A 14,260-nucleotide genomic window follows, 5' to 3' on the forward strand; every position below is an offset into this window, starting at 1 on the left:
TATTAGCTGACAGAACACAATCGCCAGTAAGTTGCTTTTTAAAGGGGCTATTTTCTTGATTTTTTGCTTAAAAGTACATAAAACTGTAGGTTTTGGACTGCAATCCTTTAGAGCTTCTACCGAAACAATTCAAATACTCACCCTTATTTTCTATGAGTGATACAGTAAAAACCCGTGAGTAAGAACCTACATGTAACATTTAAGAACCTGTTAGGCTAAAATTTGCAAATTAGATACCATTTTCATTAGAACCTAGCTATTTAGCCTAAAATTTGAAAGTAGGTTCTTATTTTCTAAAATTGATTAAATATTTTTACTTTTGGGAAAATATGATAAGTCAACATAGCATTCTAGATCCTCTTTGGAGATTATTTCCCTAGATGCAATGTAATGCAAATTTTATACATGATAAAGGCCAAAACCCACTAAAATCTCTATTTACAACACTGAAATTTTTTCCTCAGAAATTAAGAACCTATTAAAAACCTGAGTAGCCTAAATTTGTGTTAATAACCCTTTATGTAAGAACCTGTTTAGGCGAATCTGAAAAACAATAGGTTCTCACTCGCGGGTTTTTACTGTAGTCAACTTGGCTGTGCCTTGTTGATTATTCGCTCAAAGAAAACTTGGTCTTGTAGCTAAGTAAAATCACAGCACGAAACAACACTTGCAAAAATGGACTGAGATGTGCTCCAAAGGGGGGCTGGGGGATGGAGCCAGAGGAGGGCAGAGTTCCTTCCCTACATAACTTTGCCACAGTGATACATAATTCCGAACAGAGAATGGAGATTTCTCTTTGTTTTCCAGTGTAAAAGTCATCTTTAATAATTAATACAAGTTGATGTAGCTATAGGTAGGTGCCTGTTTCCTCACACTTAAAGTGAACATTATTCTTTTAATTCAGGCTACAATAAGTTATCATATGGTTGAGTAGTAAGCAAAGTCAGATCAACCTGGGTTGGACACTGGGCATAGCAAAATTTATAACTGGCTGATTACCTGTGTTGTATCATCCAAGATATCACTCAAGACAGCTCTACTCTGAGATGTTATATCACTATAGAGATAGATCAACATTATAAGATCAACTACATACACCTTACAGATCTCACAACAAGCTATTTTAACCTCTTGATGGTTTTGCACAGAATGTGGCAGGTTTTTCTGTGGACCTGTACATGATATCTCACTTTCTGCATTAAGCTCTACCTTGACTTCCTGTTGCAATGGAGCAGCTCTTGGAGAAAAATTTATAATTAATTGTAAAAGTTGACATATGCATGTGGCAATTTGAAACATTCTTAATGAAATGTTTGTTGTTCTCTATTGTCGTTTTGGCTTTGTTCTTTGCAATCATCCCTTGTAGTCTATTGTAATCATTGAATTTCTTATTCTGGTGTTTAAAATTCATATACAGTACCCAGTGGTACTGATAATTGGTACATACAAATTGGATACAACAGAGTCCAGACAGTCAGCAGTCTGACCACTTAAGTACTGACTAAATTGCTGTTTTTTAGTCTGTTTTTTAGTTTGATTTATTTAGTCTGACCAGTCCATGGGGTAGTCTGGTGGGATGCACCCCCAATATTCAGTCATGTGCCCCATGTATATGGTACACATTATCCAAAAACTAAATGAATTCATTTTCCACCTCACTGAGCAATTCAAAAACAATCTTATTACTGTATATTATTTTAAAATTTTACTGTTTGCAACATTGTACCTTGATACATTTGAAAATGCTGTAAAAACACCAAATGCCACTCCATTACTGAAGCATTCAGAGTACCTATCATCAAAGATAAAGTTCAAAGCGTCATAACAAAATAATTACATTAACATATATCCAATACCATTACTTGACTAGTACATTACAAATCAAAAATGGGTTAACTGACTAATTTCTTTTGATCTCTATTCTCATTTTGGGGCTCAGCTATTTGTAAATGGTTACGGCCGGAAATGCGTCTTCTTACCTACACCAACTCGTTTTTATTTTCTTTACTGCAATATTATTGATTAAATAAATATAGATTTAGGCAAGCCTTGGAGCTCCCCAGTTGTTAATTTTTGCGGGCCTTAGCAATAAAGTTCCCATTCTGGTAAAAATTTATGGAAAATTTTAGTTTATGTGACTTTTCAAGCGAAAACGTTCCTTACGGCTTCCAGTTTTGACACAGATAGCTGCGCCTTCACCGAACAGGAAGGGATGCCATTTGAGCCATGCAAGCTATCCATGCAAAAAAAATTGTGAGCTGTTCGAGCCATGCATGCTATCCTTAAAAAAATTGTGAGCCATTCAAGCTATCCGTGTAAAAAAAATTGTGAGCCGTAAGAGCCATACAAGCTATCCATTCAAAAAAACTTGTGAGCCCTTCGTGCTGTATAAGCATCTGTGCAAATATAATGGTCTGCCATTTGAGGTAGAGCCGTACAAGCCATCTGTGCCAAAAAAATTGGCAGCTGTTCAATCGAGCGGCAAGAGATGTCTGTTCAAAAATTTTGGTAGCCCTTCCAGCGGCTCAAGCTACCCATTCAATAAAGTTGTAAGCCTTTCGAAAGGATAGGCCTAGTATTCGCAGGCGGTCACGCTACTTAGTAAATATGTGTTGTTTACAAACACCTCATGAATAGTCACAGTTCTTTTCCTGCTCCTGAGCTATCTTCACTTTCCAAACATTTGAACATTGATAAAGATTTTATTCAAGACTTCAAGTTACCAGAAAATGTCTCAATGCTTGACAGTTATATGAAAATAAACAGCACAACAAAATACCGGTATGCACACAGTACAATATTACTTTAAGTAAAGCAGAACAAAATAAACTCACAGCCAAAGAAAAACAGTTCACTGTAAAAGAAACTCATGACAATGCAGCAAACTTGATGGATTTTGAAATTAGCTTCCATTCGACTCAATCATTTTATATAGTATTTTCTGTTACGCGGGTGTCGGTTTTTTTTTTTTTTTTTTAAAAAACCCCTTTAACGGGGGGGGATATTATCTTTTGATACATTTTTATCTTATTTGATGTATTCGTCTCTTATGTAGTAGCATACCTCTCAAAAGCTTGTAAAAACTCATCAGACCAGCACAGTTTAAATAATTCATGGAAGCTCTTCATTGATACCATGAGTTGGTTGACAGCTGTCAGACTTGTGGAGACACACTTCATGATGCCATAAAAAGACTGGACTACAGGAGCTAACACTTGCCCCACCTCCTGTAGGGCCAGGCATGACCATACTTCTATAACAATCAACCATAATAACAAAGGTCACATCAATTATTTATCAATAATTTTTTTGTTACACAATTCTTGGCTGCATTTGCTCTACACAGTAAAGAACTGGAATTTTTTTACAACTATTGCCATGGTAAAGTCTGCGTAGAGCCAAGTGGCTCATACAGCCAGAGCTTATCCCCGTTTCTGTAGCATGAATTGAACAGGAGTATTTCTACTCCCCCTAGATTGCAGGGTTACCCCTAGCAGTAAATTCGCTGAAATCATTGCCATTTCTTTGGTACCTGGGTGAAGAGCTCTAGGCGCTATGAGAGTAAAGTGTCTTGCCCAAGAACATAAACTAAGTACACAATGACCCTGGCCAGGGGACCGCTCAATCCAGAGTCCAGTGTGCTACCCATCACGGCACCACATCTCCCAACTATTGCCATAAAAGGGGAAGCCTCGAGCCAAGTGGCCCATACTTGCTGGAGCTTATCCCGGTTTCATTAAGCGGCTAGGAATATTTCTACTCCCCCTGAATGGGATGCTAGTCCATCGCAGGGTACTACCCCAGCATTATGTCGCCAATACCCATTTATACACCTAGGTGAAGAGAGGCACTATGAGAGTAAAGTGTCTTGCCCAAGAACACAACACAGTGGCTCCGGCCAGGGCTTGAACCCGGACCGTTCGATCCGGAGTACGGCGCACAAACCATTAGGCCACCGGGCCTCCCATAACTATTGCCATGCATTGGCATAAATAATAGTAATTATTACCTGATTGTAGCAATGGTGTCAGAACAGCCTGCCAAATAAGAGCTAGCTGATAGTAAAATAATCTCTCTTTACTAGCAAGTTCACTCATAATTTCAAACTTCCCACTCTTATCACTGCAAAGAGATGTTAACAAAAATATTATTGGTATTTACTATAATTTTCAAAAGGGAATATAAGAATCAGACATTCTGATTGGTTGATTCGTCATCTTAGCACGATCACATTATCACTAAACTTAGTGATGATCTCATGATTTCCTGGCAATAAAGTGGTTTTTTTTGCTGTTATTGTTTTTTGTTTTGTTTTTCTACTATGCCTCATGCTAATTTCTGACAAAGCCCTTTTAAGTAGCCATTCTCTATAAGTAGCCATGCAGTTACCATTACCCCAAGGTGGCCACTTACATATACATGCAATAGGGATATGGCTGGAAATAAATTAATAATGTAACCTTGTTTAATGAGGGTTGCACATAACAGTCTTGAAAAGACTAGTGTTGTGGTGTTTGTTTTAATGGAGAGAGGAAAACTAAAGAACCAGGAGAAACCCCCTGGAGCAAGGACAAGAAACAACTACAATAATCTCAAGTCAACCCACAGATGATGCAGGGTCAAGGTTTCTAACCCATTTTACACTGGTGGGAAGCAAGCACCTATCACCACTGTGCCACTCCCACTTCCCAATTGAAAAGATGCATAGATTTTCTTAGTTGAAGTAGAAGTTTGATTCTTACCTGGCTGCTAGACAAGCACAGTGTTCTGTGTTTGCAGTTACATTCCGCAGCTGTCCAACCTATCACAAAATAACAAAAGTAGAAACCTGTTAATAAGGACACCAAGGGGACATGCCAGAGTGTCCGTATTATCGGGATGTCTGTATTAAGCTGGCTGTCAGACAAAAAGTGGCAGACAAATGTTTCATCGACGCAAAGCCAATTCAAGGACAGACATTTTACAGCAGCAAAACGTTGTATAAATTTACTGTAACTATGGAAAGCTTATGGTCATTCATCACGCTCTCCGACTAAAACTTATTTTATAATACTCTTCCTAAAATCACTTAAAAATAAAAATAAATAAACAAGTTTGTAACAAGTTTGAACTACAGTGTAGGGAAAAGTTACGCTCATCTACTCATACTCTCAGGCTGAAATTACATATTTACTGTTTTTGAAACTCAACAACAGACTCATTTGAAAAAGTCTGTAACTTTACTTTGACAGTGAAAATTGACAATGCATAGATAAACAGTGTCCGTAAAGTGGGGTTTACGATGTATAAGAGTTCGTCACTCTCGACACGAAAAGTGTCCGTTGTCTGACTATATTAACGGGTGTCTGTAATATGAGCTTTTCATCTGGACAAACAAACTGTCCGTATTAAGCAGGTGTTCGTAGAGCGGGATTCCACTGTAATATGTTGTAAATTATTCACTGAATAATAATGCAAACATGCAAACACCTGCACACACCTGCCAACTTTACAAAATTGAAACAGGGGACTCCGTTCCACCATTTTCTACATATTATTCTTTAGAATTTTGAATTACAACAATACAAGTAATGTCACCAAATAAGTCAAATCTGACAACTCTTAGACTGATGATGTTTTCTTGTTACAGTTTAATACAAACCGTTCTAAACATGGTGAGTCTGACAATTTCCACCCTGCTGTGCTGTAGGGATCGTTCTTTTGTGTCGTCAAAAGAGTGTGATGAAGATAACACCCTTTTATCCGTTGCCTTGATTGGTGTTGCTGTAGTGTCATCATCACTGGCTAAAGATGGCAGAGATGTACTCTCTCTGATGCTGTTCATAGTCGCAGCCACACTTGGCATTGCACTGAAACAAGGAAACAACACCATTTTATAAAACTTAAGGAGACGACCATCCAGATGGGGCACGGAGCAAAGAAATAAGGAAATGGATGGCCATTGCATACTTTTTCTGTAAAAATTTTAATTTGTATATTCTACCCTATCAAGGTGCAGTCTCACTGCCCATTATTCTCACTGGATTGTAGGGCAGCAAATGTCTTCCACTGCTGTCTATCTTTGGCTAGCTCTTTCCCATGAAGGAATAGATCTATTCCTTCATGAGAAAAATAGAATGGTCCAAATGACCTGGCTCCCAATGTGTTGTTTTATACAGTAGCTCAGTTGCTAGAGCATTTAGGGCCATACCTAGGATTTTTGGTCTGCGGGGGTAAACTCCGCTAAACTCCACTGTGGGGGCAAACTCCAATATAGCTACAAGAAATAGCCCAACAAAATCAAACAATATGTTAAGAAATTTTGTTTTCCTGGCGGGCCCTGGCATCACACTGGTAATGCGGGGTCACAGATGAATCCTGTTTTCAAAGCCATGAATTATTTTGTTAATAGATGGGGTGTCCAATGGTAAATGCAAGACTTACTGAGAGTGATATCTTTTCTGCGAGCCCGAGACCTTTTTAGTCTTGCAAAGGAAATCAAGACTTCGAAAAGGCGTCAATACCCCTGAGATTGGGCTAAAATTTTGTGAGACATTTTTTGAAGGACCATTCACCACCCCTAATAGAAGGACTCATGAAAACGGAAGAGGATCATGCTACTTGTCTGCTAACATTTCCACACTAAAATTAATCACCTTTTGAAGAAATGACTTTTCACATGAGCGATTATGAAGTTAACTGGCCATCAATAAGATTTATGCTGACAGAAGACTACAGAAACTTAGTGAAATTCAACTTTATTACACAGCAAAGGCATTTTTAAGTTTTTTTTCCAGACTTTACCTTCAATTTGGGGGGGGGGGGGTGGTGGCATAATGGTTAGAGCACTCGACAACAAGTCCAATGGCCTGGCCTGGCCGGGGTGCTGCGTTGTGTTCTTGGGCAAAACACTTTACTCTCACCCAGTTGTATAAATGGGTACCGGCAAATTTACTGCTGGGGGGAGTAGCAATACTCCTAGTTGCTTAATGCTATGGAAACCGGGATAAGCTCCAGCTGTATGGGCCACTTGGCTCGGACACAGACTTTACCTTACTACCTTACCTTACCTTCAATGTGTTGGAAACTGAATGAAACTAAACAGTCTTAAGATCTTTACAAAAAATCAATTTTATACGAGTCAACAGTGGCAGACGGAATGTTGCGATACGAACATAAAAGCCCTTTTTATCAATTTAGCTACAAAATGGTTTAATCTGCACGTGTTAAAAACATGTTAAGGAATTTTGGCTGTGGAATAAAATTTATTTATTGCCAGTTCACTTTCATGATCTCTAACAAGAAACATTGTCAGAAACCCCTTCAAACTTTGATTGACAGAAATCTAAGAAATGTTTCCATGGGTGTTTTGATTTGTGAAGTCGCATATTAATGCAAACGGTGGTAATAAGTTCTCTATATTAGCAAAATATTTAACGCAATTTCTATGCAGAAACATCAATTTAAAACAATGTTGTATGTACCTTGGTTGACGTCCACAGACATAAACATCAGGCTTACTGATAGCCATGTCGCCAATAAATAAGGAGTAATGACTTCCAGCTGCAATGTCCCAGACCAAGACATCTGAAAAACACTAAATTAAACAAGTATTAATATGTACATATATATTATACAATGAACATAGTACATACACTTGAAGGAAAGCTGCCCTCCATCTACCTAAACCTCAACTTATAGTCATGTACTCTTGATATACAGTGTGTAGTACATTGTGAATTTTTTGGCTCAGCCTTTTTTAGCAGGGCTGGCATGTTTTTATTAATTTTGTCTTCCCACTTCTATTTTGGCACCATTATTGCATTAACAATTCCAGGCCACATATGCACCGATATTTGGTGTGAAAAGTAAACAAAGTGGCCGGCAAACTCAGAAGGTTTTCTGGCTCGAGAATTTATGAAAAAATTATTTGGCTTCATATGGATGATCTGAACTGAAGGCAGGTAAAATGCAGGTCTGGAAAAAGGCTTGACAAAAAACTTAGCCAGAGTCAAGTTTAGTCTAGGTAATTTGAGTATGTGCTGCTTCTCTTTCAAGAATGTACCGTGACAATCTGAATAAAAATGTTGAACATATTGTTAATACATAATAATAAAATTTTTTCTCCTTGTTGTTATCACCTTATTAAATAAAAACGTGTCTGACCTTTCAGCAAAAAATAAATATTTGCAGCCTTGATACAGTCAACATACTTAAAAAAATCTATTAATAGTCATCAATGAATATGGCCTTGACTAGTTTCTACTGAGTTACTTATTTACTTACTCTGATTTTTTTAGGTTGTAAAGCCATGCTTTTCTTACGTCCTAACTGACCACAAGAGTTGTCTCCCCAGGAGAAGACCTGTAAGTGTACAAACACTTATATATATGATTCATGATTGGTACCTATAGTCATAACAAAAACACTTCAATGAAACAAGCCAGCCATTTTCAAAAAAACATGACCTCTAGTGTATACATAAAAAATTGTTCCTCTTGATGTAGCAATGACCCTTTACATGATTGGGTGGTGGGACACAAGCTACACAGTGGAACATTCAAAATCAAGCAAGCTGAAGCTTGACTGGTATGAGTCACTTTGTCCCACTGCGTATCTTGAGTCTCAGCATGGCTGATTTGGAACTGACTGAATCATGCAGAGGGGCAATTACGTTGCACTTAACCCACTGAATAGCACTTTGAATTAATTCTCCTACATATCTATGGCGGCCTTTTACGGACAAAATAACGAATGACCATACAATGTCAATGTTATGTTGCATGCATCGATGTTGTGTGAACTAAAAGTTCTCCACCAGAAGCCATTTTGTATGTGCGTTGGATCGCAGGGAACCTGGGTAAAATGTCACTTCCTGTTTTCAAAATTCATTTCTGCTTCCTCATCTTTTATTTGAAACAAACAGCTTTTAGTGGATTGAATATCTTTTAGTTGTAACAAACATCTTTTAGTTGTATCAAATACCTTGTATCTTTTAGTTGTAGCGAACATCTTTTAGTTGTATCAAACATCTTTTAGTGTGTATCAAACATCTTTTAGTTCACACAACATCGATGTATGCAACATAACATTGATGTATGGTCATTCGTTATTTTGTCCGTAAAAGGCCGCCATACATATCAGAGAGACCAATATGAGTTAGGAACAAAAACATGCCATGTATCTTCAGTCTCACATGTTTGCTTCACTATTCTAATTTAAAACGGCATGTACTTAAACCCGAAACAACGAAACGAAACCACCGAAACGAAACGACCGAAACGAGCGAAACCACCGAAACGAAACCGCCGAAACAGCCGAAACGAGCGAAACGAAACGAAATCACCGAAACAAGCAAAACCCATTACAATTACTGAGAGCTAACCGTAAACAGGCTAACCGGAGTGCAATGTAGGCTAACCTAAGTGAAAAGTAGGCTAACCGGAGTGTGTAGTAGGCTAACAGGAGTGTATAGTAGGCTAACCGGGGTGTATAGTAGGCTAACCGGAGTGTATAGTAGGCTAAACAGAGTGTATAGTACGGTAGTGGCGAAAATCTTGAAGTTTTGCTTGTTTCGGTGATTTTGTTTCGTTTCGCTCATTTCGGCCGTTTCAGCGGTTTCGTTTTGGTCGTTTCGGCGGTTTCGGTGGTTTCGTTTCGTTGTTTCAGGTTTTAGTACATGCCATTTAAAACAGATTGAAGTTTTACAAGTTCACCAGACTTAAAAATAATACCCGTATTTTTTTTTTAATGTTTAGCTAAAAGTTCAATTTCCAAACTCAGTTGAAGTATTAAAACTGGGCGATGACAGTCAGTTTCATTCAATTTTGTTTGAAACAGAACACAAAAAAGTCATGTATCTAAAATTATTACATGACCAAACAAAATCAAAACATATCAAAATCAAATTCAATTCTTCAACTGCAATAAGAATTTCATTTGATTTTGTAAGATGTGTTATGCCAGAAGAAAAGTAAAATTAATTTTACAGTTATTCTAACCTGAGAACAAACTGTTTGAGCCAATGAGTGGAAGGTTCCAGCTGCTAACTTGATCACTCCAACATCACTGAGCTCTTTCACACAGCATGGGTAAAATCTGTATAAAGAGGCATTATCCTCTGTCATGCTAAATGCACTTTCTAAAAAGTTAAGTGGGTCTAGTGCAATTCATAATAATAATAATAATAATAATAAGAAGAAGAAGAAGAAGAAGAAGAAGAAGAAGAAGAAGAAGAAGAAGAAGAAGAAAACAAACAAACAAGTTATTTAAGAAGAATATTTAACGAGGGAATCAAACTTGCAAAAGTGGTTTCAGTGGAGTCCTCGTAAATTGAAAATTCCATTAAATTCAAATAATTGTATTAAATCAATTAAATTGTTCTATTAAATATTATTTCATTTTATCTTACATGTATTTAATTGTTCAGCAAAAGTTGAGTTACCCTAAATGCTCCAATTAGTGCCTGGAGAGCTTATTTACGGGTAATTTTTTAAGAGCGCAAATTCCAAGGGGGCACTTAGTTGAAGGGGGTGTTCATTTCCTTTATGAGCCTCAAAATGACATTGTTTTTATTTCTAGTGAAGCCACACTGTAACATAATAATTAGAAAAAAACTGTAATAGCAAATCTCTTTTTTTGCATGAAACTTGAGCCTGAAACGTTTATCAGGTGGTGGTTTAAGTCACTGGAGACAAGAAACTCAAAAATGGCCTTATAATTACAGGAACTTTCAAGGCAATAACAAGAAGCTGGTGATGTCACATGTCACATTCATTAAAAGTACCGTAACGTCTCGTATATCATACCTTCCGTAACTTATTCTTTTTTGTGGGAGTGCTAATGAGAAGGGGGATACTTATTCAATATTTTAAGTCTTAAGAGGGGCATCAATTTGAAATGGGGGGGAGCGTGGGGCTTATTTGAAGCTGGACACTAATTCAAGCATTATTTTATGGTATAACAATGTGTGGTTTTCCACTGGCTGAGGAACGAAAGAGGCGGAAAATGTTTTTCTCCCACACGGCTGGGAGCCTGGGTTCGAGTGTATGGGGGGTTTCAGGTCACGAGAGACGCTCACGGTTCACTTTGCGTTTCACTTTGAGTAATTCTAGGGGCAATTGAGTTGGTGTTTTCATTAAGGGACCATGCAGTTTCATTCGCTTGATTCATGTCTTATTCCCATGTATATTCTTTTGCGAGTCTTTTTTGATTCAGTTTCTTTTTCTTGATGTATTGGAGTTATTGTTTTAATAAAGGTCAGGCTGCGTGGTTCGGCTTGGCATGGCTCCCAGTTGTGTGTGAGAATTACTATTGCAGATGTAGGATATTATTATATGATTATAAACTGGTTACCAAGGTCCAACCCAATCCTGTTTACTTTTATTAATAACTAGTACACGTATTGATTAAAATCTAATAGCATTTACCCATTGTCATCCCAAGAGCCATGCATCCCTCTTAGCCAGCTGAGCCTATGCACGAGAAACAAGTGGCTCTAGGGACAAATGATTTCATTGGCTAGATTTTAACAAAGGGAGTTTCAAAACAAGCAAACTCAAATCAAATGTTTTAACATTGGAATTTTAAAACAGTTGATTTGATAACCTGTTTTTTTTTCTTTCTTTTTTTTTTTTTTTGTCAACATTCAACCAATCAAATCATGTATCCCCAGAGCTACTTGTTACTTGTGCACAGGCTCAGTTGGCTAAGAGCGACATGCAGCTCTGGCGACGATAACGAGCATTTTACCTATCTTCTGTATCTCCCAGGCCAAGCTGTCCACAGCCTCCCCTCCCCCATGACCAAACCTGAGTGTTTGCACCAGCCATTTTGAATTTGCTTCCATCAGCATCACACAGACAAAGACCAAGCAATCCACACTGTTTACAAGGCACCTTTACTATCACCGCTCCAGGAGGATCATTATGAGAGAACTGTCCTGGTACAGATCCTGATGTTGTAAACATCCCAGTAACTGATCCCACTACTGCACTTGTCAGTTTGCTGAGGTTCACATCAGGTCTGATCAGTCTGCTACCAATGGCACTGTAAAAACCAGATGAATACTTTCTAGTTACTGCAGTTTGTGATGGTTTCTTTTCCTGACTTACTTTAGTAAGAGAATCCTCAGAGTCTGAATCAGTGCTTGCAAAATATGTAATGCTCATATCACTTGAAGGACTTGATAAAGTTACTAGAGAGGGGCTTTCATCTGGTGTATATAAATTAGAAATATTTTCATTTGACTTTGAAGTTTCGACAGAGGCAACAGTCTGTGTTTCTTTCAAAGACTTGGTATGTTCACAGTTGATGTTGACGTATTTGTCAGTAGTTTCCTCTAGTGATGCAAAATTAATATCACTGGGAGTACTTTTACCAAGAGATGAGTGACATGCCATTTCAGCCGCCTCATCTTGGCTGTTAACAACAGTGTATAAGTCAGCATTATCTAATGAATCCAAGTTCTGTTTTTCTTTGTTTGAGGCATTTTCTTTATCCTGATCTTGCTCCAAAATAGGTGGTTTATTGGCCACAATCTCAAATACGCCTTCAGCACTCTTCTCTGTTACAACAGGCTCGTAGCTGAGATAAGTTCGAGCGATACTTGGCTTCTCAATGTTCAATAAACCAGAACCAGTGTCGACTGTTAAAGTTCTATGATATTCATGTTGTCCTGTGACTTGGCTTTTTTGTGGTGATCCCTTGGATGGTTTCCTCTGCTTCTTTTTGGACTTCTTCCCCCGCTTTGGTGTTTTTGCTGGCTGTGATGTTACGTCTCTATCACTACATGAATTCGTGAAAGTAGGGCATGATTGATCCTCTTGAATAACAGCTAAACTATGGTATGCTCCACAGCAAACTGACGTAACATGCTTTCCAATTAAAAGCTCTATTTGCTTAGGAATTGTTACTTTGTCTATCTCCGTACCATGTCCCAGCTGACAGCCAGTACCCCATGACCAAATTTCACCTTCAATGGAAAGCGCCAGTGAGTGGGAATCACCACATGCAATTTGTGTAATCACAGGCTCTTTCTTTTTACTGTCTTTATCTTGTTGTGTAAGAAGATGTGTTTGTCTGGTGTCAGGGATGTTATATCGTTCAAACTGGACTCGTGAAGGCTGGTTAGCCAATTTTATATCGCCGATACCGCACTGTCCACTAGACGAATCTCCCCAAAAGTACACTTCATTGTTTGCACAAATAACACCACTGTGATGACCACCACAACAAATGTCCAGCACACGTTTGTCGCGAAAATAATCAACTTGCGTCGGTTCTCGACGCGGTTTACCATCGCCAAGACCAAGCTGGCCAAAAGAATTATCTCCGACAGAAAGTAACTCCGAGTTAAACGTAAGGAGCAAAGTATGACTGTTTCCTAAGGCTACCTTCGATATCCCAGCACATAATGCTACGCTTCTAATGTGAGGTTCTAAGTTCGTTGACCGCCAAAAATACGCAATTCCCTTAGCAAAGTCATCTTTGGCTTCTTCTTGTTCCTTTATTGGATTCATTTATCCTTTACCCACCAGTTGTCTTCCCTTTTAGTATATACTTCATGGTAATATGTCATGTAGTCTCCCACCAATTTACTCTCCCCGTCATGTAACATGTCATACAGTTTCCACACTGTTTCCTTGCGCTCCCATGATCCCAAACCGTCATAGCGCGAATCCTTTACTATTCGTACAATCGCTTCGTTTAGGTCGAAATGAAATGTGTGGGACTCTAAACTGTGTAGGACTTTCGCCCTTCTGCTATTGTTCTGTCGGACATATTTTTGGTCGTACTAGTGGCCTTTAATTTATCTGAAAACTTTTATTAGGCCGCCTAATAAAATTAAATAGCTTGAATAGTTTTAAGCACTCAAAATATTTACTCCACTGACGAATAACAGTGGTATTTCTCTAATTATAAGGCTCCGTCCACACTGACCCGGGTAAAATTGAAAACGGAGAAATTTGAAAACGCCGGGTAACATTAACCCGGGTAAATTTGAAAACGATACCCACTTTAGAGAGCGTTTTTTAAAAGTTCCGTTTTCGGTGACCCTAAACGCCGTTTCAGTGTGGACGGTTGGCCTATCCGTTTTAAAAAAAAGATGCGTTTTCGAATTTACCCGGGTCAGTGTGGACGGAGCCTAAGAGAAACATCACACCAATTTTGTTATACATTGTTAAACTAGACAGCGAAGGGGGATCAGCTCCCAACACACGGTATACTTGTTGATACTGCTTTTAATAAGGTCACAACTGTACTCGTCTCTGGCTTTACA

General features: G+C 38.3%; 1 protein-coding gene across 1 annotated transcript in view; it reads right to left on the reverse strand.

Annotated features, from left to right (window-relative positions):
- The window catches only part of LOC144630303 (alsin-like), a 63,268-nt gene extending 49,733 nt beyond the window's left edge, over positions 1–13,535 (reverse strand). The window contains exons 1-10 of the mRNA XM_078488642.1: positions 11,731–13,535; positions 9,981–10,077; positions 8,266–8,343; positions 7,464–7,576; positions 5,642–5,849; positions 4,743–4,801; positions 4,010–4,122; positions 3,064–3,253; positions 1,727–1,792; positions 1,000–1,057 (exon numbers count right to left, since the gene is read on the reverse strand). Coding sequence (XP_078344768.1) covers positions 1,000–1,057; positions 1,727–1,792; positions 3,064–3,253; positions 4,010–4,122; positions 4,743–4,801; positions 5,642–5,849; positions 7,464–7,576; positions 8,266–8,343; positions 9,981–10,077; positions 11,731–13,499 — 2,751 coding nt within the window. The 5' untranslated portion in view covers positions 13,500–13,535. The remainder of the gene's footprint in view (positions 1–999; positions 1,058–1,726; positions 1,793–3,063; positions 3,254–4,009; positions 4,123–4,742; positions 4,802–5,641; positions 5,850–7,463; positions 7,577–8,265; positions 8,344–9,980; positions 10,078–11,730) is intronic.
- Between the last annotated feature and the right edge of the window lie 725 nt (positions 13,536–14,260).

The sequence above is a fragment of the Oculina patagonica genome, chromosome 11 (genome assembly GCF_052425735.1).
Source record: "Oculina patagonica isolate OP01 chromosome 11, crgOcupat, whole genome shotgun sequence".
Classification (NCBI taxonomy): Eukaryota; Metazoa; Cnidaria; class Anthozoa; order Scleractinia; family Oculinidae; genus Oculina; species Oculina patagonica.